This window comes from Juglans microcarpa x Juglans regia, chromosome 4D (genome assembly GCF_004785595.1).
Source record: "Juglans microcarpa x Juglans regia isolate MS1-56 chromosome 4D, Jm3101_v1.0, whole genome shotgun sequence".
In the NCBI taxonomy this organism is placed as follows: Eukaryota; Viridiplantae; Streptophyta; class Magnoliopsida; order Fagales; family Juglandaceae; genus Juglans; species Juglans microcarpa x Juglans regia.
Window position 1 is genome coordinate 15,106,217 of NC_054600.1, and position 24,368 is coordinate 15,130,584.

Genomic DNA, 24,368 nt, shown 5'->3' on the forward strand with positions numbered 1-24,368 from the left:
TATTAGAACCAAAATATGAGGCCGTAAAAAACTTGGGAAGGTGCTTGGACGAAAAGAAATCCAAAACTGCATTCAACACATCAACTTTAACCACCTCCCAATAACTTTTATAGAAACCCGAACCAAACCCATCAGGAAGGAGCACTCTGAGACGAAATGGAAGACAAAGCTTCGAAAACTTCCTTTATGGTAGGCGTACAAAGAAGTGACGCATTCTCCTCCTTTGAAATGATGGGATCAATGTACTACTCTAGTCTAGGTTGCTCAACCGGTGGTTCCCCTTGAAGGAAAGAAGAAAAATATTCCACTGCCCCTTGATGAATGCTTTCCGGCGTCCAATATAACACCCCGTTCGAACGCATTTCTAGCACTCTCTTTCTCCTCCTATTTGCTAAGCAAGCATGAAAAAACTTAAAGTTTCGGTCACCATCCACCTTCCTTTTTAATTTTGCCATTTGTGCCAATCTCAACTCTTACCGTCGCCTCCAACTAGCCAAATCCGAGACATCCATATGTAACTCCCTCTCCAAGGTTTCCCCCCAATTTAATTGAAGTTGTTGCTCAATCTCCTCAACCTGTTTTTCAAGATCATCAATATTATCTTCATGTTATTTTTCATACTAATTCGTAAAAATAAATCATAGCCATTGGACTAATAATATTTTCATTTTACAAAATGTCATTATTATTTTTAGATTCCAATTTATGCATCAGTCTATAATTAGTCTTTAATTTATCATATTCACTATTTTATTTCTTGTGGTAATGCATTTCATATTAATCTATTTGTAATGCATTTTATAAATTATTATTAAAAATAATTAATAACACATTTTATCCTTTAAAAAATTATTTTGGGGAGAACATACTTTTATTTTCTAAGATCAATATTGCAATTCTCATTTTGAAAAGAATAACAATACTATTATATTTAAGTTAAAAAATGAAAATATTGTCTTTAAATAAAAATAAAAATAATAATAGTTTATTAATATAAGATATCATTTCAAAAAAATAATAATTGTCTTCATATAATTTCTCGTAATAATGAAACATATTGAATAACAATTTTTAAACTAATATTATTTACATTTGAAAAAAAAAACATTATACTTTTTTAAATTTCAAATGAAAAGTATATTTTTACATTTTATCATTCCAATAACAATTATATCTAGTAGTTTTATGAAACAATTAAAAATAATATTATTTTATTTTTTCATTTATAAGAAATATATTATCATTATGATTATGTACATTTCTAATTGGTCTTATAATGAGTAGAGCAATGCATGTCCTATTATGATTTCAATATGGGTTTTATTATGCATCAGTCACTATTTACCCCCACACCCTACACCTGACAACTTTTTCTACATTTTTTCATAGTGTGTGGAGTGTGTGCAGTGATTAGTGGCTGATGAGAAGAATTATTCTTTCAATATAATGAGTTCTAAACATTTGATTTGTTGTGTTCAATAATTTTATATTTTGTGTTTCCTTCATTTTTTTCTAGTATAATTATAATCATTTGTAAAATCTGTTGAAAAAATTTATAATTATCTTTACATTTATCATACTTTTTCTAATTGATATGCATCTTAAAATTTGTATTTACTATAAAAAAAAAAAATGCAATAGCACTTACATAGTCTAAATATAAAAGCAAATGAAACTCATATTGGTCATTTTGCTTAATCAATGGTCAATCGCCAACCCGACTTTCCCTAATCTCTAGTACACACGCTCTTAGCATATCTTCTAGAGTCCTCTATAGTGTGCTTAAGATTGGCCATCTACCTAGCAACACCTTCAACTTTCTCTGTACAATCTCTGTACAAAATTGCAATAACAAAATGGCAAAGCTTTAAGAAATTGTGATTTTGTTATATTTCTTGCAATTTTTTAAAAGACACTGTCGAAGAAAAAGCTACCGTTCTAATTTTGAATAATTTGGAAATCTTGTACATGAAGAACTCTTATCACTAACGAGTAGTAATCGAAGGAACATTTATATACCCTCAAAATGAAGGAAGGTATTCCTCTTTGTGATCATCTTGATGAAAGAAATAAAATTATTATGGACGATCATACGAAAGTTATCGATAGTAAAGTTGATGACGAGGATCGAACCCAGATTTTATCATTCACTGCCAGATTTCTTGGATGGTTTTATTAATTCAAATTTGTATGGTGAAGACACCATCTACTTGTAAGATGTCAAGCTAGCCTGCTTTGAATTATATAGAGTTTAAGGTCAAAATTGAATGGGAAACATAGTGGTAATCAAGCTAGTTGGGGGTTTTATTTGTGAAAGGTTGTATAGCCACCAGATATAGGGAGATACTAGAGCAGAGGTGAATCGAGAGGGTGACTGGAGTACTTCAAAGTTCCAAATCCATTAAGAAAGTCATTTGTTATAATCTCAATAAGTCAAAATTCATTTTCTATGGATCAGAAACATGATGATTCATAACTTTTCCTTGCTATTATTGTTTCTTGTAATGACGTGGCTCCTTGGGAAGATGTGGGCTCTATGTGGCAGGCTAACGTTGGTTGCTGTTGTTGGGAGAATAGCGGATACACCTGTGTGAAGATATTCTCTTCCACAAACCCATATGCAATAAAAATCTTTCAGAACATTTCAAAAGACACATTGCTTACATTTACTAATTCTATTTAAGAAAAATTCATGTCCAGTACTAAGATTATATTACTTTTTTGTACATTTTGTTTGGATGAATTAATATTTCATAGACCCAAATATGGAAAAAGAATACAGAGGAAGTAAATTAATACAACAATAACTCATGAGTCACTACCTATAGAAGGAATGCACCTGGCAACCAAATACAAATTAAAAAATAAAAAATAAAAAACTAAGATTGTTTCTGTTCAGTTAACTAAATTGTTGAAACTTGTACCTTTTCTTTGTTTCTTTGTTTTTTGGCTATAGTTGGAACATACTGGGGGTCAGTAGTCATTCTGTGGTAGCCGAATGTTCATCCTTCTAAGCCACACTGAATGAAGCACCATATGAATTACATCAAATGGCTTGGCTGGTCTATTCAACTCGAAATGCCTTGCAACTTGTTTCACCCTCTTCTGCAATGTCAGGTACCTTCTTTCTGAAATTCCTTTCAGAATCGTCTTGATCTCGGGTATTCTTTTTGGAGGAATGAATACTGCAAACTTGTTCCAATCAAGAACATCACTAAAGGGTAAGGTGTAATAATCAGAAATGATCACTGGGACGCACTCTTGATACATGGCCTCGACCACTCTAGGACTTGCAACTTCTGACCCACTTGGGCACAAGCAAAACTTGGATTCCCCCAACAATTTGTGGTAGTTTTTTTTCTTGGGAAGCTTTTCATATACTTGGATCTCATTATCCTTTTGCTCCCAATGCTCAAATAAAAGGCTTCTTATGTCTCCATGCGCTGCACCTGCAAAGAAGGCAAGGATGTTGCGGTTCCGAGGGGATTGGCCGAGACGGGGTGGGCCGAGGGTGTACAAAGGGTGACCTTTCAGATTATATTCCGGCAATGAGACGTCTCTTGTTGGTATGAATCCTTCAGACGTATTGGCATTGCATAGCACCCTTATGAAGTTCTTAAAGTACTCACGATCCTCCTTTATGACCTCTGGTGCCTGAAAAACCAAGGAGAAAAAAAGCTCATTGACTGGCTAGAAATTAGTAAGGTGATTATTATCATTCTAAACACGTGAGTCAAAGTCAGCCTCAGTGTCATCAACGCCTAATTCTTATGCACAGCTCCTAAACCCAGAGAAAGAACAAAGCTTGTGAAAAATAATCCAGAGGGTAGAGAGATATAATGGATTGATCTTCAGTTTTGTAACCTCCAGTCTCTATAATTCAGAGAGAGAGATCAGAGAGACCTTGTATAGACCCTAGGTGAATCATACAATATTAAATAGTACTTATCAGCATCTCAACATTAAATACAATGTACTCCACTTCTTGAGTTTAGAGAAATCTCAAAATTATATTACAATAATATTTTATGTAATTTTTTTAAATCTCAAAATTATAAGAGAAACCTTTATCCAAAGAGATGTAGGCCAAAACAGCTATTCGTTTGAGAATACAAACCATCTCATCTCATTAAAATTTATCATAATTTATTTTTTAAAGATCACTCAAACAAAAACACATTTTAATTTCAAATATTCAACTTTTTCTTCTAATCATTATCTAATCATTACAACTTTTTAAAACTTCCAAACAAAATACAAAAAACAATTCAATTTTTTCAAATTACAAAACAAAAATTATATTAAAAAATTATATTTTAACAATATTTTAACTTTAAAATATTGTTATTTAACATTTTATCTCTCATTTCTCAAAATCTAATATTCTTTCACTACTCATTCTCCAAACAAGACCAAAAGTAAGCGACTTTAACCTACAAAAATTGTTCAAATAAATATAAAGAAATATATGTGACTGGCCCTCTTGAAAAATCATTTATTGCAAATGAAATGTCAATATAAGCAAATACCCAATCATGACAAGAGATCATAAAATGGTCTGCTCCACTGCTTCTATTCCAGTAGGGGTATTTGCTTGCAACAACATTAACATAGTCGGTGAAGATTGGAAGCATAGGAAAGTGCCAGGGGTCAAGCCTGTAAAAGACATCAACAATCTTGGTTATACTTATAGGCAGGAAAAACGCATGAGCCTCGTCAGGACGAGGGGCCAGGAAAGGGCTCTCTCCTCTCTCCATCTCGTCGATGAATTGGCCCTCTATGGAGTAGATGTAACTCATGGGCCCACAGTGGACCATCGGTTTTTCTCCTTCCCTGTACACCCACACCTTGAATCTCTTCACCATCTCTATGTGGCTGCTGCCAACCCCAAAAATAAAAAAAGCAAATTTATAATTTTTTTATTAAATCCCAACGTCACCGTGCAATAGACTCAGACTATGACAAAGAAATACTTTAATTGATTACTTAAAAGACAAATCAAAATAAATGTCTTGGGAATGGCTCAGAGGATTCCAAACTTGTTTGTCTACATATATATTTTTAAGTAACTAACTTGTTTGCTTTCTATATTTTATCAAGATGTCGTCTGTTGGATTAAAGAAAGAGAGACGAAGAGATTGAGAGATGAATGGTATAGAAAGAGATGGAGAGATGGATGATATAGAAAGACATGGACGAAAAAAGAGAGAGAAAAAAATGATAAAGAAAGGAAGTGAGAGCAAGAGAGAAATTGATTGAAAGGGAATTGATATTTATAATCATAAAATACTAAAGCACTGTAATTTTTTTTTAAACAAGTGAGTAAATATGAGGCTCATATTAAAAAAATTTAATTTTTTAACGAAGGATTTTACTATATTTTTAAAAGAGTGTGACTCTTATACAACTCATAATTAATTATATTTAGATTATTGAGTATTTTATCCACGCTCACATCTCATTATATAAGATGTGATATATTTAATAATATTAGATGATAAATAATTATTTAATAAAAAATTATCTAATAATAATAAATATGTTATATCTTATATAATAAAATAAAAATAAAATAATAGCGTGGTATATAAAATTTTACATTTGTTAAATAATGCGCCGATTTCTTCCGTAACAAGGAAAGGAAATTTTCGGTACAGCAAGATTACGACGAAAGATGAAATGGGCGTAATTTCGGTGAGAAAATCATGCGGTGCAGATATGGCCAAAAGGAGGACGCCCGAATTAAAGACACAAAAGCATGCACGTACGGCCGCAAGCAAACGAACAAAGAAATGGATTGGAAAACGTTTTCGCTCGCCGGAATGTAGACCGCTCGGAAAAAAATGTCGGTAGATTTGTCGAAGATGGACTTGAAAAACTTTATTATAACCAATCTAAAACCATCCTAGAAATGCAAAACATGATTTTCAGCAGCCCTTTATGAAAAATTAACAGAAAGAATTTACTCGAAACATAACTGATGAAAGGCGTATGCATTCCTGTAAACGCATCCGCTGGGGATGTATGTTTCCTCCCTATCAGAAGTATAGTTCTGTAACCGAATTGCGTTGCGGATTGCCGCTCGAGCTCTGGCCAAATCTTCTTCGATCTTCTCCGTCTTACTCCTTTTCTGCACACGCACACACAGTGTACCCCAAAGGAAGGAAACAATAGAAAAATCATCGATGAATTAACCAAACAGATCAGTAACTAATGTTTCAAACGAAAGAAAATATGCACCTTGATGTTACGGCTGAGAGGAATATTGCTACTGGGATTATCGGTGGAAGTTGAGAAAGGTGTTGAATCTAGGAAAGACTCCGCCTCCGCAGGAGAGGGTGCGGCTGAAACTTGTGCCGGGGTTTTGTGGCTGGTTTGTGGGTAGGTAAGTGTCGGATTTGGAGCAGTACTAGATGGAGAAAAATGGAGAGTGAGGTGGTTTTGGTTTAAGGGAGAGATGTAGATGAGAAGGAAGAGGAGGAGAAGGGCTAGCGTTAGCAGAAATGGGGAGGGGACCGACAAACCAGCCATGGCTGGGACTGCTGCAAAAGCCTTTTGGGATGGCCAAGCATAGCAATTAACAACACTTCAGGGGGGAGGACCAACTGGATTCCTGAATCACTGCTCTTAGTATTTTTCTTTCTTTATTTTTTCCTTTTATTTATTTTATATTATATTATTTTTTGTTCATATTTTAGTGTCGAGAGTGACCCTATTCTTATCAATGCATTTTTTTATTTATATTTTTTAAGTATTTTTTAAATTCCTTTAAATATTTAAAATAAAAAATTAACAAACTTATTTAAAAATGCTTTCTTAATAATTAAATAAAAAATATAAAAAAATAAAATAAAATATGAGTCGGTAACTTTTGCCGTGCTGCATCGATGCACCATTTTCCTTCTTACTAATAGTTTTAGATGGTCTCAAGATTTATTTGGCAACTTTTTATGGGAAAGTCGGCAGAAGTGATGTAGCACCTAAAAGTTAAAACCATGCATCGAAGTTCACTATTTATTGTACAATAAATAATTAATCACAATTAATAAAATAAATCTAGTCACAATATAAGCAATTACCCGTTTCTATAAACAATATTATCATAGTACCACAAGTCAAAGTGACAATATCAATTCTGTTATATACAGTCATTTTTTAGTTCTTCTTATGCATTTATGACTGAATTTAATAATTATTTTTAATATAAAATAACTGTTGAGTTCCACCATATTATTAATAGTATGTAATAAGTACGTAAAAATAACTGTATGTAACAGAATTGCATTTCCTAAGATATTGTGTATGACCAAAGTGGTATTAGAAGTTTTAGAATCCATTTTTTAATGGATTAAGAAAAAAGTAAGAGAATGGCTACTTCGAGATAACCAAGACGTCCAAAAATTATTTTTTATTTATTTTTTACCATAACTATTACGTAGGAATCTTATTATATGGAGAAAATCTTAAAAGAGAAATAACCACATATGGCAATTATTCGCCTTGATAGAAAATAATGCTACTTGATTTAAGCTAATTAAAACATTACTACCATGAAATATATCTCATTATATATATTCTATTATTTATTCCCTAATTTAGGTTTATAACAATCCTACCCCATTACGAGAAACTCTAGTCCTCAAGAGTCATACTTGAAAATTGGTGAGCATTAGGGGTGAGCACCGACATAGTCGGAATGGAGTTGGATTGAGTATTGTTTTGAGTTTTTTTAGTTTCATATTTAACCTATTTTTAAAAAAGAATCTGTTGTGGGCTTTGTAATTTTAGTTTTTCCAAAAATTAAAAATTAAAACTAAATCATTTACTGCTAATTTACTTCTATACTAATTATCTAACTAAGTTTTATACTAAACTTAGTATACATTTAGGATTGTGATGGAAAAAATAACTTATAGCTTTAAGACTTATAACTTATAGCTTAATTACGTAATAAGTTATACTATTAAAAAGTTATTTATTATTTGGTAATCATATATTTCTTTAAACACGTTACATTTGTTTGAAAATAAATTAAAAAAGTGTTTTATGAGGTAGAAATGATGATCATTTATTTTTTAAAAATTATGACTATATCCTTAAAAATTTAAAAGTTATAGTTATCTGAAAGTTGTATTGGTAGTTTTGTCTATTGACAGGTATTTTAAAATTTGAAAGGCATTTTGGACTGTTCGGAAAATCACATTTGAGGAAAATCATCAAAAGTACAAATGATGATTTTCTTCAAACGTACTTTTTAGCTTATTTAAGATTAAAAATTACTTTAATATGTAACACACAATTTAAAAATCAATTTTAATTAATATAGCATGTTATAAATTAAAGATGATATCTAGACTATTATTTATCTTATATTTTAAAAGTAATTAATAATTAGTCTTATAACATGTTATAAGAGTAATGTAGCATCTTTAATTTATAACATAGCATGTTAAGTAATAATAGTAATTTAAATTAATTTAAATTATAAGCTATATTATAACTTAAATTAATTTATAATATAGCATGTTATACAATGAGACAACTCATTTTTTTCCAAAACCGCATAGTTTTTTACAAAGGTTTGTATGCATTTTGTTTATTTAAAATTTGTACAAATTAATCATTTTTCATATATATATATATATATATATATATATATATATTGGCTTACCACTCCTGAGTCCTATACTCCTCTCAAGTGGATAGCTAGTTTCCAGCTTCAAGTGGTAGCTAGTTGCCTCCCAATCTCCTCAATTTTACTAACGGTACTGAGCTTCTCGAGTAAACGACGCGGGCAATAACACAGGCCATGGCAACCTTCAGTTTTCGCTCTCCATTTACTCTAATTCCTAGCCGTCTCCTTCTCCTCCTCCTCATTCTCATTTTCATCTCTCCCGTGCGCCAAAACACACTTCCCCACCATCTCTCTTCTTCCAGTACCCCTCCTTCACCTCCCAAGTCCCCCATACAAAGCAACAGCAGAAACGCACCAGTGCCACTCTCATTTGCAACTGCTCCGCTCGTGCCAGAGCCTTCGATGGATGCACCACCCTCAACTTCTTTAACCTCTAAACCAACTAATAGCATTGCCAGACATATCACGGTGAGCAATACTTGAAGAATTTGGTAGAAAAATAGCTTCTTTTCTCTTGGTTTTTTTTTTTTTTTTTTTTTCCTTTTTAGTTTCTCATTTGTTGGTAGTTATGGGTTTTATTTTATTTTTTGTTTGCTTTCTTTTTTCCTTCTTGCTTTCGTTTTGTTTCTGGGGTACACTGCAGGAGAAGAGCAGTCCTACGGAGGGGATTGAGCAAGATTTGGGTAGAGCAAGAGCAGCTATTCGTAAAGCGATTCTTACGCAGAATTATACATCTGATAAGGAGGAAATTTACGTTCCCACAGGACCCGTTTACAGAAACGCCTATGCCTTTCATCAGTTAAGCTCTGACTTCTGGGATATAGTAAATAGTTTTCTATTTTTTTTTTTTTTTAATCTTTTGATCTAGATATTGTATTCATGTGTTTGCCCTTCTTTATGAAGAAATTCATGCATGTCTAACTCATCATATAAAATTGGTTTAATAAGAGAGAATTTATCATTTTTTATAAACATGTCCAAGATGTTGTCTACAGATAATATTTGATTATTTTTCAATACCCTCCCTCACATGCAGACCAGTATTTTTTCTGGTCCTTGTCACGAGATAAGTAGTGTGGACCCCCATTCGTCCTGTAGCAGGCTTTGATACTGTGAAAAAATTCATGGACTTAACTCATCTTATAAAATCGGTTCTATAAGAGATGATTACTCAATCTTTATAAACATGCTTAAGACCTTGTCTATAAGTAATGTGAGATTATTTCTCAATATTGTCTTTCGGCATTCCATACCATTTTCATCTATATATATTCCATCTCATTTATTTTGTCTGCATTCCATCTATCTATTTGCCTGTGGCGGAAGTACTGAAAAACCCCAAGGTTTGGAGTATTCCATGTTAAAAAAAAGAGAAAAAAATCTAAGGCAGTGGCTTTCCTTCGCAACAAAGCCAATCTCTTTTAAATGGTCCACATTCCAACTAGCAAGCATGCCCCATGTGTGTTTTGTTCTTTCTCTCTTCCACGATTGTCACGAATAACAAATGCTATGCTAGTTTTGGCCATATATAAGATTCGATTATTTACTGAATATTCCCATGATAAACGGATATATGTTTGTTCATTTCTGGATTAAACTGCAGGAGTCACATAGAGATGGTGAAGAGATTCAAGGTGTGGGTGTACAGGGAAGGAGAGCTTCCAATGGCACACATAGGGCCATTGAGTTACATCTACTCCATCGGGGGACAGTTCATGGACGAGATGGAGAGAGGGGAGAGCCCTTTCCTGGCCTATCATGCTGATGAGGCACATGCTTTTTTTGTACCTCTGAGTATTTCCAAAATTACGGATTGCTTTGCTGTGCTTGAGCCCCGCACCTTTTTTGATCGTATGATACGCATCTTCACCGATTATGTCCATGTCGTCGCTGATAGATACCCCTACTGGAATAGAAGCAGTGGAGGGGACCATTTCATGGTCTCTTGCCATGACTGGGTATATGCCTATATATTTCTTTCTAACCCTGCATTTTCTTGGTTGGCAATTCATGTGGATCCAGCATGTTTTGTTTGGTTCAGATAAAAATCGATTCAAGTTCTTTTCCCAACATTAGATCAGCTCCAATTAGATGAGCTCCAAGTATGGAGAGATAGATACCGGAATTATATATAAGTTAAAAGTGTAGGCCATTTCGCAAGTCTCTTTGTGACATCTCATATGATAAGGATAAAGGTAGGTGGTGTATGAGATCATACATTACTTGAGAAGAAGAAGTTCTTATTCTTTATAAGGCTTCAATAGGGCTTCAATTGTATCATTGACTATTCCTTTTAGAGTATAGGTTATGTGGTTTTAACCTTCCGTTGAGGCGTTCCACTCTCTGCTTAGTCACTCAAATTTTGCAATGTTAAAACTTGAGGGGGTCTTTCTCCATTCTATTCTAATGGATAGCTTGGGCTTACCTCATTTAATTGATGCTAAATATCAGTACCAAATTCTATTCAGTAACTGTTAGCAACCTTGCATCTCGATAACATGATTTGTCTCTCTTTCTCATGAAGAATGTCCGGGAATTGAATCCCTTATATTCTGAATACTCTAATGCAGTACTTCTGGAAAATGAAAGTTCGTTTACTGACCTATGATGTCTACTTGATTTATTTTTAGGCACCATTGATTGACAGACACGACCCCAAGTTGTACAAGAATTTCATAAGAGTGTTATGCAATGCTAACACATCAGAAGGATTCAAACCCAGGAGAGACGTCTCATTACCGGAATTTAACTTGAAAGGTCACCCTCTATACAACCTCGGTCCACCCCGCTATGGCTTGGCCCCGAGCGAACGCACAATCCTCGCTTTCTTCGCCGGTGCAGCCCATGGTGACATAAGGGATATATTGTTCCAGCATTGGAAGGAGAAAGATGGTGAAGTTCAAGTCTATGAGAACCTTCCTAAAATGAAAAATTACCACAAATTGATGGGACAAAGCAAGTATTGCCTGTGCCCAAGTGGGTCAGAAGTGGCCAGCCCTAGAGTGGTCGAGGCAATGTATCAGGAATGTGTCCCGGTGATTATTTCCGATTACTATACATTACCCTTTAGTGATGTCCTTGATTGGAGCAAGTTTGCAGTGTTTGTTCCTCCAAAAAGAATACCTGAAATCAAGAGCATTCTGAAAGGAATTTCCCAAAGAAAGTACTTGACATTGCAGAAGAGGGTGACACAAGTTGCAAGGCATTTTGAGCTGAACCGACCTTCTAAGCCATTTGATGTCATTCATATGGTGCTGCACTCCGTGTGGCTTAGAAGGCTTAACATTATGCTAACAGAGCATGTTTATTGATTATAATCTCCATGTAATACCGTATATATATATACTATGATTTAAAACAACAACGCCTCGTTTGTTTTTACAGATGAGATGAGTTAAGAAAAAAGTTGAAAGTTGAATATTAAAATATTGTTACAATATATTTTTTTAATATTATTCTTTTTTTTTAATATTTGAAAAAGTTAAATTGTTTATTTTATTTTGTGTGAAAATTTGAAAAAATTGTAATGATTAGATAAGATGAGATGAAAATAGTTGTGAAAATAAACAAGACATTTACTTGTTTAAACAATTTCATCGTATATGTTACATAGGTACGTATATAGCATCATTTTTTTTTTTTTTTGAGAGAAAAGCTACTTCATATTAAAACCTCAAGTAAGGTAAACGTGAATACATTGAGGATAATCATCTACATGAATTGAGTCCTCAAATAAATCTAGAGAACTTTTTGCCAAACAATGTGCCATTGTGTTGGCTTGTCTAGGAACATGGCAAACAGACCAAGAAAGGTAAGTGCCTAATAGTTTCTTGATGTCTTGATAAATCAACCCCACCGTGCTCTAGTCTTCAACTGCGCCATTTATGCCAGTCTTGCGTCATTTGTTTTATATAAATGGTTGAGATTTTTTAAATTGCTAGAATAATTGCAACTATTGAGATAACCTAGATACATATTCCGGTAGGGGTGGGCAGCGGGGCCCCGCCCCCGCTGCCCCGCCCGGCTTCCACCCCGCCCCCGCTGCCCCGCCCGGCTTCCGCCCCCCCCCCCCGCACGGGCGGGCGGGCTATCCCCTCCGCCCATGCGGGGGCGGGGTCCCCCGCCCCGCATAGAGAGGGTATAACGGGGGCAGGGGGCGGGATGACCCCAGCGGGGCCCCGCCCCCGCCTCACATTAAAAAAAAAAAATTTATTTATATATATTAAATAAATATATTGTATATAGATATACACAATTTATAAAAGACTTAAAATTATATTCAAGTCATTGGATTGTTTTGTCCCACATTGCTTAAGGATGACTATTGTATTGCCTTGGCCTCCTATATAAAGATTGGCCTAGGAGGCCAAATCAATCCAAAATCTAACTCTAATGAGTTTAAATTTTTTTATATTTATAAATTTTAATTTATTATTTAAAATATATTATAATTTTGGTCTAAAAAAATATTTTTAGACCAAAAAAATTTTTTTTTTAGCATAATGGCGGGGGGCGGGCGGATGGGGGTTTTTCCCCCGCCCCCGCCACCCGGGGGCAGGGGGCGGGGGGAAAATCCCCAACCCCGCATGGTGCGGGGCGGGGTGCAGGGAAGGGCACCCCCTGCCCCGCACCATGCGGGTAGCAGGCCTATATTCCGGCCGATCATCTGCATTAATGCAATTGAGAAAGATAGTATCTATTTAATTTGCTATATAATACTAGTTTTTTACTAGCTCACTTCATTAGTAAATATAATCATTTTGATTAACATATATCTTATATTTTGTATGGAATATCTACTATTCATTTCGAGAAATATAGAGAAAAACCTATCTTGTAAAGAGATAACAAAATTGAAATCTTTCATTAACTTTCAAGAACCAAATACATCTATCCCGACTTCGTCCTACCCAACAGCGGAAAGAAGAAAAAGTCGAAGCTGATTGAAGAAGAAGAGAATGAAGGGAATGGAAGATTAAATTGCATAATAATTAAATTATGCAAGCACAAAATAAACAGGCGGTTAAACCGGCCATATGCATGTATGAATATGCAAAATCAATTGTAATAAACATATAAGCTTTATTAAAATTAACAAGTTTAAAGTAATTACAGGTGTAAGGTAGTGCAGATTTGCACTTACAGAAATCAAGGAAAATAAAGAGACTCAAGAACAGGGTAGAGAGGATTAGAAGTTTTCTCTCGAGTGAGTTCTGGTTTGAGTTCTGCCTTAGCTCAAAGTAAGGTTATCCTTTTATAGCATAAGAAGTTCCTGTTTACAATCATTAAAGTAAAACAGTAAATCAATCCTTGAGTGAACAGTAAGAACTGTTTAGGCACGGGGCTCAGGATATCATCATTGTGTCTTTCCAGCTGTCAGCTGCTTTGGGCACAAGGTGACAAAATAGCACTCGGTCGTCTCTGTGTCTTCCAGCTGTCTCTATGGGCGGCTGCTTTAGGCACAAAGTGACAAATATCTCAAAGAGGACTATGGCCGGTCTTCTTTGAACTCAAGTAATAGTCAATCATCTTCCAGATTTGGAATGCTTTTTGAATCATGACCAAATATATTACTGTATGAAGCCTCTGAGGATGCTTCTGAATTTTCATCGTTTTCAGAATTATCGCTCGTAGACTTAGACAGTTGTTGCTCCAACAATTTTATTAAATCTTTTTTACCAACTCTGTTGAGGATATTATCTTTAGCAGACTTAGATGATTTCTTTGAGGATGAGCTGGCGGCTTTTCCTCTTGATGAAGCAGTTGGTGAATTAGGGGCCCGAATTACTAAGGGGTATTCGGGAACAGATGAACCAGATTTGATTGCTGGAAATTCATTCTTGTCTTGCAAATCAGGAGCGACTTGAGGGAAATCTTTAATCATCTGGTTGATCACTTTTTCAGTATATCCAAACCTATCCTACCATTTTGTGAAATAAGCTCGGTCAATTATATCAGTATTTTTCTCATAAGTCTATTTAAAGATCTATTGTAGTTTGTAGCTCTTGCAAAAATGGAGTTCATAAGGAAACATCTGTGAATGCCGGTTCAGTTTTATTCCAGCAACTTGTTGATAGAATGTAAAAGCTCTGCGAGCTGCTCAGGGAGATTCTGTAGAATTAGTCCGAATTGGTCCCACCATTGGAGAAACCAGTAAGGGAAAGTTCCTTTGAATCTTGTATCAAAATTGATGAATCATGAATGACTCATATCAGGTATCTGAAAGAACATGAAGCGTCTCCAGGCAGTTATATAATCAAAATAATTATGACTTAGTGCAAAGTCTGAGAGTCTTTTGGGAGTCCATGGGTTTTATCCTCATTCGGCCTTTGTTATGACTCAGAGGATATAAGCACTGTGATAGATTAATTTGGTGGAATAATTCTTATCATAAATGAGTTTTATGGTAAGAGAGTTGGTGAAAATTAAAATACTAGAATAATACTGGAGATTTTTTAAGGAATCTTCAGGTATCCAGTGGAAATTAGAGGAAAAATAGGAAGAGGCTATTTTGAACAGATCTGTTAGGTTAGAACGGTTATGTTCTATGTGAAACAGATGGGTTATAAATGGCTTCTTCATGTATTCAGATTTTCCTTTTGGGAGAAAAAACTGAGGAGTAATCAAAGTAGGACCTTTTGATGCCACTGCTTTCGCATATGGATCAAAAGGTGTAGAAACCGTAGACGCAAAGGTCGCCGGTTGCACAATTTTACCAATAGGTGTGAACCTATTGGCAATATCCAGTGCTGTTGATGAGGCACTGGGCACAGTGGTGGATCCAGACTCATTCTTGATGAGTTTTATACTGGATATTGGAGGTGGGGGTTTACTCTCTGTTTCTCTTTTCCTTTCTTCTTGCTTACGCTCATGATTGGATGTCTGCAAGAATTCTCTAGTAAGAAAATCAGCGATAGAATTATCAGTGCCTTTGATATATTCAATATCAAAATCAAAAACACATAAAATACCTTGTCATCGTGCAAAAATATGTTTTGATGCAATGTTTTCAACATCTTGTTCTAAAACAAATTTAGCACTCATGCAATCAATATGAAGTAAAAACTTCTTGTTTAACAAATCAGATTGAAATTTAGAAATACATAGTACTATAGATAAAATTTCTTGTTTAATAGTACTATATTTTTCTTGTGCAGGATTTCAGGTTCCAGAATGGAAACAAACAATTTGTTCAGAAGAACCTGGTGAAACAGATTGTTTCAGAATGCCACCATAACCAATGTTTGAGGCATCTGTTTCAACAATTTTAAATGAATCAGAAGTGGGGATACCAAGGCACGGAAGAGTCTTGACATGTATTTTGATTTTCCTCACTATTTTAGTATGAATTTCTGTCCAAGGAGGAGGATTAGAAAGAAGTTGTTTGAACAAAGGATGACATTGTTTCCTCATATCCTTGTAGAAATCAGCAACATAGTTAATAGACCCTAAGAATCTCTGTAATTATTTTTTGTCAAGAATGACATCAGAAAATTTGTCGGCAAAATCAATGGCTCTTTGGATAGGCCTGATTTTCCCTTCAGAAATATCATAACCAAGGAATCTGATATTGGTTTGAAACAATTTGATCTTCTTGGCAGAAATGACAAGACCATTGATTCTAATGATGTCTAGAAACGAATTCAAATGTTTCCAGTGTTCATCAATAGATTTAGAAAAAACAAAGACATCATCTATGTAGACGATGGTAAAAGCAGAGAATGAGTTGAAGACGTCGTTCTTGATATGTTGGAACTCACTAGGGGCATTTTTGAGACCGAATGACATCACATTCTATTCGAAATGACCAAAGGGGGTTACAAAAGCTATCTTATACCGGTCTGACTTGGCTATCTGGATTTGCCAAAAATCAAATTTGAAGTCAAATTTAGAAAAGACTACAACATCACTCAACCTATGAATTAAGTCATTTTTGTTGGGAATATAGTATCTAATCCACTGCAAGACTTTGTTCAAAGGTTTGTAATTAATGACTAGACGATGAGTGCCTCTTTCTAGTTCAGCGTTTTTTTGGATATAAAAGGCTGGACAAGACCAAGGGGACTTACTATCCTTAATTATGCCTTTTTTCATCAGGTCTGTAATTTCCTTTTTGCAGAATTCTAAAGTCTGACTATTCATTTGAATTGATCTGGCTTTAGTGGGGATAGTGTTTTCATCAAAATTTTTGATATAGGGAAGAGAAACGATGTGTTTCTTCCTATGCCAAAAAGCATTCTGTAAATCAGAACAAACATAAAAAACAAGACGCTTGTTAAAATTGTCAATTTTTGAAAGTAAAATTGGCGAAGATAATTGTTCAGAAATCTTTTTGTACCTTATTTCCTGTTGGAGGAAATTCAGATGCTTTTGTTTTGTAAAAAGCAAAGATTTCAAACCTTTATCTTGATCGATCTCTTGACAAGATGCGAATTTAAATTTGACCTTTTGACCAAAAGGGTCGGTAGTAATACCATCTTTTTCAGTCAAAAAAGGATATAAAGCAGAAATAAATGGAATGCCTAAAATCACTTTGTCAGACATGTTTTTGACTAAAATAGAAGGAATTTTAAAGCAAATATTGTTTTGACAAACATGAGCATTGTTAAGCTCATAAGTAATTTTCATCTGAGATCCATTTGCAGAAAATAATTTCTCAAAAGATTTTTCAAAATATTTACTAGGAATGAGTCCTTCCTGAATACAATTCAGGTCTGATCCGGAATTAATTATAGCAACAACAGAAAATTGAAAATCATGGGCGACCACAATGGTAACCCTTGAAAACCATTTTGGAGGAATGGTATAATGGATTAAACAAATCTGGTTATCAGCAGCTAACTCATGTTAGCTTGAACTAGAATCATTTGTTTGCTCATTGTCAGAAGGAATATCCTGATCAAGTTGTTTGTCGATTTTAAACACTAAAAATTCTTATTTTAAAATCTAATTTTCAGACTTAAGGTTGTTAACCTCAGATCTGAGTTCAACGATTTCCTTTTTAACAAGATTTATTTCGTGTTGTAAATCATTTGTAGAAATTTTCTTGGGTTTTTTCTTTTGAAATCTCTCCAAGGTTTCTTGAAAACTAATCCTTTGCTTAGAGGGTTCTGGTTCTTGGCGAGCCATAACTTTTCTTAACTTAAGAAGATATTCTTCCTTAAGTTCAGGATTTGTTATTTGAAAAATCAAGGTTAGCAATAGGTTTTCTTGTTCTTCAGATTTAGACAAGACATGGATTGTCTTACCCTTTGTCTGGCAACAAGTATCATTACAATTGTAACCTAGTTTAGGACCAGTGGAATCTAGAGATTCAGTTTCTGAGTGATATTCTGAATCACTAGAACTGAACTCAAGGATATCAGATGATGAAGACGAAGCTATTTCTAGGAGTTGAAATAGTTCTTCTTTATCATTGTTATCAATATTCAACTGATTAAGTTTCTTTTTTAATTTTTTATCTTTTTTGGCTTTCTGGAGGCATTTATCAGCGAAATGTCCTGGATTGCCACAAATAAAACATTTTCCTTGAGAAAAATTCTTAGATTTCTTTTTATTAGAAAATGGCTTAGAAAATGGTTTTTTATAAGTTTTCTTATAAAATTCATCACGGGGTTTTCTCCTGATACCGCCATGAGGTTTAAAAAACTTGTGCTTCATTTTAGAGGGAGCTATAGCAGGAAGTCCAAATTGTTCACAAAATGTTCCCATTTTATATTTGACTTTCTTGCTATTTCTCATCTGCTCTCGGAGCATCCTTTGATCATTATACATACTAATACCAAGTTTCTTGATTACTGCACAAATATCACTATAGGTGTATGCGTCGTAATTAAGAGATCCAGTAATAGTAAGTTTATCCTTCACTTTGTAAGCAAATAGTCGAGGTAAACCATCAATAAATTTCTCATTCCAGTAAGGCTTCTGGCTATCATCCCGAAGCATTACTTTGAAAATGAAAACATCTTGGTACCATCTATAATCAGACATCTGCTGGCATCTAAGATTATTTAACTGGTCGCTGATGCGGCTAGTTATATCAGATGGTGTGCCAATAAAATGTTTTAAAATTGTATAAATCAAAGTATTAACTTCATCAGATTGGGCAAATCCAATGGATTCATCAAAAATAGGTAACCCTTCATCATTACACTTGACAACGTTCTGAATGGTTTCCTTGGCATCTCTGGTTAGGTGTTTATCCCACCAATTTCTTAAAATACCGGAAAAACCTTGTGTTAAAATCTTAACAATATCAGGTTGCCTAATATCGTTATTTACATAAGCATTTGCCACAAGAGACATTTTACTCATGGTATTCATGATTTCTTGTTCGGAGAAACCATCAAGATTCCACTCGTAGACCTTGTCGGCAGAGTAAGAAGATTGACTTTGAAAAAAATTTTCTTCAAATTGTAAATCAGGAGGAGTAGGCCTGGAATACCAGTTCTTCATCAGACTCATTGGTTTGGGTTATTTTGAAGAGAATCTGGCAATTTCAGGTTTTGAAACAATATCTTAAAAATTCTTTTCAAGTAAATCAAGATCCTTTTCTTCAATAGAGTGATCGTTAGAAGACTCATCTGTAGTTTTAACAAGAACTTCTTCTTCTATTTCTTTGTTAGTCAAAGCACTAGTAGAAGACTGTTCTCTTTTTAGATCATTAAGCATTTGATCAATCTTATCTAAAGTCTTTGCCTGTGGATTTTTAAAATCAATTTTGGCTCGACTTTCAGGTAAGATAATCAAAGGTTTTTCAATTATTTTCTTTGGTTGATCTGTAGTCAAAACCAAAGGAATAGGATCAGGTTTTTCAACTTTTTCTTTAATCAGATCTAACTGTTGTCCGATCATATGAAGAGCAAGATTCACAAAGTTATTTTGAGAAATAACCTTTTTTGTTTCTTTGAGAATCTTGTCATTCTCAGAATCTCTGGAAATAGTTTCCGAGATTTTGAAAGGTGAAGCAAATATCTCAACCCCTTTGTGGATGATGAGAACAGTCTCCAAAGGCGGATGGCTAGACTGGACTACCATTTTGCCTTCTTCCTTGACAAAATCAGTTTTAACAACATTCAAAGTGTTGTTAGAAACATAAATATTTTCAACAAAATCAAAGAAAAGAATATGCTTTTGCTGCTTATTCATCTCTTCTTTCCATTTCCGTTTAACACGTTGTTTTTCTTTCTCAGAATACTTTGCATGATAGGCTTTTCGCCTAACACTATTTTTTGAAAGTTTGTATTCTTCAAAAAGATAAACAAGATCAAATGCAAATGGTTTATTCAACACAGTTAAACTGTGATGAACTTATGGTGCAATAGGAGTTACCATATCTGAAGCTGTAGGTGATAAAGATGAGTCATCTTCTTTATCGGCTTCATTATGAATAGGCTGGTTTTTAGAGGATCCAACATCCTGTCTAGAATAAAAGGTAGAAGTAACTTGAGAAAACGTAGAAAGTCCTTTCAATTTTAAAACAGGATTAACAGGTTGGGCTGTTTTAACAGAATCTTCCAGAAATTGTTTGAGATGTTAGTCTCTTCTTACTGAAATTTCTGACCCTGCAAAAGAAGAACTAGATCCAGCATAAGAATTTCTTCTTAGCCCTGGAGATCTAATCTGATCAAAACTAATTTTAATGGTTCCATTCAAATACTGTTGAATGTTACTTGGGTAACTGTCAACAAGGTTTATAGGAATAGGAGGAGTCTCTTCTTCCAAAATCCATTCTTTGGGAAGAATAATATCTTTCCAAAAAATCATTTTTGGAGTTGAAACATCTGCATTTGGGGTTGAACTCTGGATCAGAAGAGTTTTTCCCTGGATGGGTTTTGCAATAGCCTTTGGATTTAAACTCGTTTTTAAAAGACGATAATAAATCCTGTAAATCAAAGTAAGGGGTTTGTTACCCTTAAGCATATCATATCCAGAAGTTAAAATGTTTAAAGTCAGACATTTTGAAATATGTTCATCATCAATAGCAAGAGTTAAATCTAGATAACAATTAAAATGGACTGGTCCATCCGTTAGAGAGGATTGGATCATTCCGAGAATACTTGTTTCAAAATTATTGAATCTGAAATCTCTTAAACAGAACAATACGGATGTATTGATGCCTCTCCTTGTTAAAGGTTTGGCAGCAATTTGGACAGATCCAATATGAATATATCTAAAACCTTTCTGCAAGAATTTTGTCATCTATTCTTTTGGGAAGAGATAACATTTTTTTTGAGTTTTGGAAATAGCATACGTTTGTTCAACAGTACGCACGCAAAATTGTGTGTGTAAAGATCTTTCAAACCAATTAGTTCGATAGATTGTGCTAACATCAAGTTTTGGAATCTTCCATGATCCCAGCATAGGTAACTCTGTTGCTTCAAAAGCACATTCTTCCTCATTAACAATGTCAGGCGGCATAGCCGACCTGGAACTAATTGTTGAATTAGATCTATTTATCCAACTCATTTTGTCCTAGGACAACACCGACCGTCGCATCTCAAGGGTCTGTAAACTTACCACTCTCGGTCCTCGGGTTTGAACCTATAGCTGCCCTATACTCGCCTCCCTGGCTTCATGCTAGTATGCCGCATAAGTTTGCTTCTCATTTTGATCGTTCATGTATTTAAATTTTTTTTTTTACTTAATGATTAAGAAAATGATTTTTAGTGTATTGGTATTTTTTTTTTATTTTTTAAAAATATTTAAAAAATGTTAAAAAAAAGATTAAAAAAATAAAAAAATAGGTTTGTGCTAGCGGACACGGCCAACGGTTAAAACTGAGTGGCATGCTAGCAGGACTCATATCTATCACTCAAACGAAAAAGCTGTACGTACTCTCACTACAAGAAATCTCACTTTTTTCCAAGAGGGACTGTGGTAAGAAAAAGTATAGATTTAGTGGAAAATTATCTTTTCCCACCAATATGGTCCGTGGGATACTCGTGTCATATAACCGGTGGAGAACACTACTTTTTCCACCAAATTTTGAGTTCATGGGGAAAGCTATATTTTTGCCATGACATGAACGGCGGATAAAGCATTTTAGTTTCGTGGCAAATAAGTTCACTAACATAACCTCATAGTCGGTAATAATGTCGTTATCCATGAAATAATTTCATGGCAACACTACTATATCCACAAATTGCGTTTGTGGCAAAAGATGAGTCTTTTGCGTTTTACCCACCAATTTGTCTATGGGAAAAAAATAATCTGGAAGATAACTTATGGTGGAAATTACAATTTCCACTACAATCAATTGGTTGGAAAAGAGCATTTTCTACCAACTTGATTGATTGTAAATAGTTATTTTCGGTGAAACTCATTTGTAACAAAAGTGATCCACTTTTTCCCACGGGGATTAATTCATGGAAAAAGAGGTTTTGTCATGACAATTTTCAGTGTAAATTGTTTTTTCTCCCAGTTTGGTTAAATAGTTTCCATCAAAATCATCTGTCCAAAAAGATACATTTCCTAGGAATATTAGTCATAGGAAATACGATGGTGAGAAAAGATGATTTGTGACCAATTCAACTCTTTTTAAGAAGTTTGTTCTCACCAGTGTCTACTACTAGGAAAAAAATCGATTTCCTACCAATCAGATCCCAAAAACAATTAATCCAACCAAAATCAACACTTCGTACAGTTATCCCACAAACAGGCCTGTATTGAACCTCTTTCAACACAATAATTCATCAACAAATGTAACTAACAACATATATCAAACTAATCCAACCAAAAATTGAGATTACCAACAACTATTATATATATATATATACATAATTAATATTGCAATTTATAATTCTGTCCAGTAGGTTAACCAGTCAACATAGGCCATCAAAATACAAGTATGTTTACAAATAGAACCCAAGTACAGGAGGGAATTACAAATCCCACGTGCCAACAGCACGGATGATAACTTTGGGAGTAAAAGACACATTATTGCAGTAAACACATGTTATAGTACTAATGCTGATTCACTGAGACAATCTCCATTCTGGAGTAGTGCTCCTTGCCTGGAGAGATTGGATCCTCTGTTGTACCTTTAAGACTTGAAAGATGAGAAAACCATCAAGTACAAGCAATTAATACATGTTTTTAACAAATGATCTAACACTCGATACATATATATTGCGAGGCAGAGTTGGGAGAGTATGGTCATAATGATTAGGGACACAAAAGTACTAGAATGTTGTAATACACTAGAATAGCCATTGGGATGAAAACAAAATGAGATGATGGCATCTGTCTCTATCTCTCTATACCTTTTTCTCTTCCTTATGTGTGTAGTTTTGACTTACCAGTAATATTAATTAGTTTCAAGTGTGTCCAGATTGAAAGACCATAGAAGCAGAAGCTGCCCATGGTACTATTACACAGCACTATAGGGTTCACCAGAAAGGAGGTGAAACCAAGACACACATTATTGCCTCAATATTTGCTAGGTCGTGAGAGCTTGCACACAGGTATATGATATGGTTTTGTTGATCTGCAGACTTGGGTTCTGCAATAGATACTTCAACTATTATGCAGATTGTAAGTTTCACAAGGGGAAAAGAAAGGATGAGTATTAATTACTTATGTAGAGTAAACATTTGTTGTACAAGGATCTAACAATGTTTTGGTTGACAGGGCAAAGCTGGATGGGAATTCTAGACTATTGGATTTCACTGAAAAACTAGAAGCTGCTTGTGTTGGATCTGTGGAATCTAGGAAGATGACCAAGGATCTGGCTATTCTTATCCATGGTCCTAAGTAAGTGTGTGTAGAGGAGGTCAATATTCTATTTATGATGATTTCTATTCCATGGTGGTGATATACCATTACACATCGTGCAGGGCCAATAGGGATCACTATTTGAATACTGAAGAGTTCATTCATGCTATTGTAGCAGAAGTTAGAGCAAGATTTTCAGCCTGAGCATAATAGTTGTATGTCAACACATTATTATTCTTCTATGCACTAGAATGGTGTTTATACTGCAGTTACTATCTTTCCTTTAATCTATATGTAATAAGAGATAAAAATATGATATGAAGTTTATGAGAGTTTATTTTGGCCTACATCATCTATTCTTTTCTACAAGACTGGTGGCAAGTGCTATAACAATGGGAGATGCTAAACAGCGAGAATACATGGGTAGGATTAGAAGAAATTATTTTCTTTTGCTATTGTAGTTGAACTGTAAGATTGTGTTGTTGCTCTTGGTTTTCTAATCTCAAGATCGATCTCAATCGCTTATCTTACTTTGTTGCTCCTTCCGTGTTTGAGTTGGGGAACAAAGTTTATTTATCTGTGTGCTCTTCCCACCATTGGTTGTTTTTGTTTTTCTCTTTCATTTTGGACCAAAATCTAAACCATGCATATGAGTCCTATCTGTAATTCCAAATTAAAAGCAACTAAAACCCATACATGAAGATTATTGAAACGAAAAACAGAGAACTAACCCTTACATAAACTATTCAGAGTGTGAGAGAGAGGACTTGCAAGAGTGGTGACGCCATAGACGAGTCCATGGACAACTCCGATCGAGAACAGTGCAAACCCCTTTGCTCAATCCTTGTAAAGTGTCTCAGGCTGGAATCCATGGAGGGACGTAGTGATGCGACGCCATGTTCGGTCTTCGTAGGAGCTCGGGGTCCAACCATGGTAAATACAATCCACGACGTCAGTGAAGTTAGAAGCTCCATTGATGTTTCTTGGGTTGAACGTTGTGGACACAAGTCGTGGGAGT

At 34.5% G+C, this 24,368-nt stretch overlaps 2 protein-coding genes and 1 pseudogene across 2 annotated transcripts; 2 read left to right on the forward strand and 1 right to left on the reverse strand.

Annotated features, from left to right (window-relative positions):
• Nucleotides 1-2,726: 2,726 nt before the first annotated feature.
• LOC121260873 (probable glycosyltransferase At5g20260) lies at nt 2,727-6,582 on the reverse strand. Its single transcript, XM_041162928.1, has 6 exons — nt 6,241-6,582; nt 5,979-6,130; nt 4,530-4,878; nt 2,960-3,654; nt 2,870-2,907; nt 2,727-2,799 (listed from the first exon to the last, which is right to left on the reverse strand). The coding sequence occupies exons 1-4, from the start codon at nt 6,529-6,531 to the stop codon at nt 2,974-2,976; spliced, it is 1,473 nt and encodes a 490-aa protein (XP_041018862.1). The 5' UTR covers nt 6,532-6,582; the 3' UTR covers nt 2,727-2,799; nt 2,870-2,907; nt 2,960-2,973.
• A 2,116-nt stretch (nt 6,583-8,698) lies between these two features.
• On the forward strand, nt 8,699-12,037 carry LOC121260872 (probable glycosyltransferase At5g20260). Its single transcript, XM_041162927.1, has 4 exons — nt 8,699-9,103; nt 9,279-9,433; nt 10,239-10,593; nt 11,266-12,037. Exons 1-4 carry the CDS (start codon nt 8,810-8,812, stop codon nt 11,944-11,946), a joined length of 1,485 nt encoding a protein of 494 aa, XP_041018861.1. The 5' UTR covers nt 8,699-8,809; the 3' UTR covers nt 11,947-12,037.
• A 388-nt stretch (nt 12,038-12,425) lies between these two features.
• On the forward strand, nt 12,426-23,554 carry LOC121260152 (annotated as a pseudogene).
• The last annotated feature ends 814 nt before the right edge of the window (nt 23,555-24,368 follow it).

Coding starts and splice junctions, on each gene's coding strand:
- LOC121260873 (XM_041162928.1), bottom strand. CDS start 6,531: ATGGCTGGTTTGTCGGTCCCCTCCCCATTTCTGCTAACGCTAGCCCTT. Junction 4,879..5,978: donor AATGCATACGCCTTTCATCA/GTTATGTTTCGA, acceptor TGGGGTTGGCAG/CAGCCACATAGAGATGGTGA. Junction 3,655..4,529: donor TGATCTCTTGTCATGATTGG/GTATTTGCTTAT, acceptor TTGGTTTTTCAG/GCACCAGAGGTCATAAAGGA.
- LOC121260872 (XM_041162927.1), top strand. CDS start 8,810: ATGGCAACCTTCAGTTTTCGCTCTCCATTTACTCTAATTCCTAGCCGT. Junction 9,434..10,238: donor AACGCCTATGCCTTTCATCA/GTTAAGCTCTGA, acceptor ATTAAACTGCAG/GAGTCACATAGAGATGGTGA. Junction 10,594..11,265: donor TGGTCTCTTGCCATGACTGG/GTATATGCCTAT, acceptor ATTTATTTTTAG/GCACCATTGATTGACAGACA.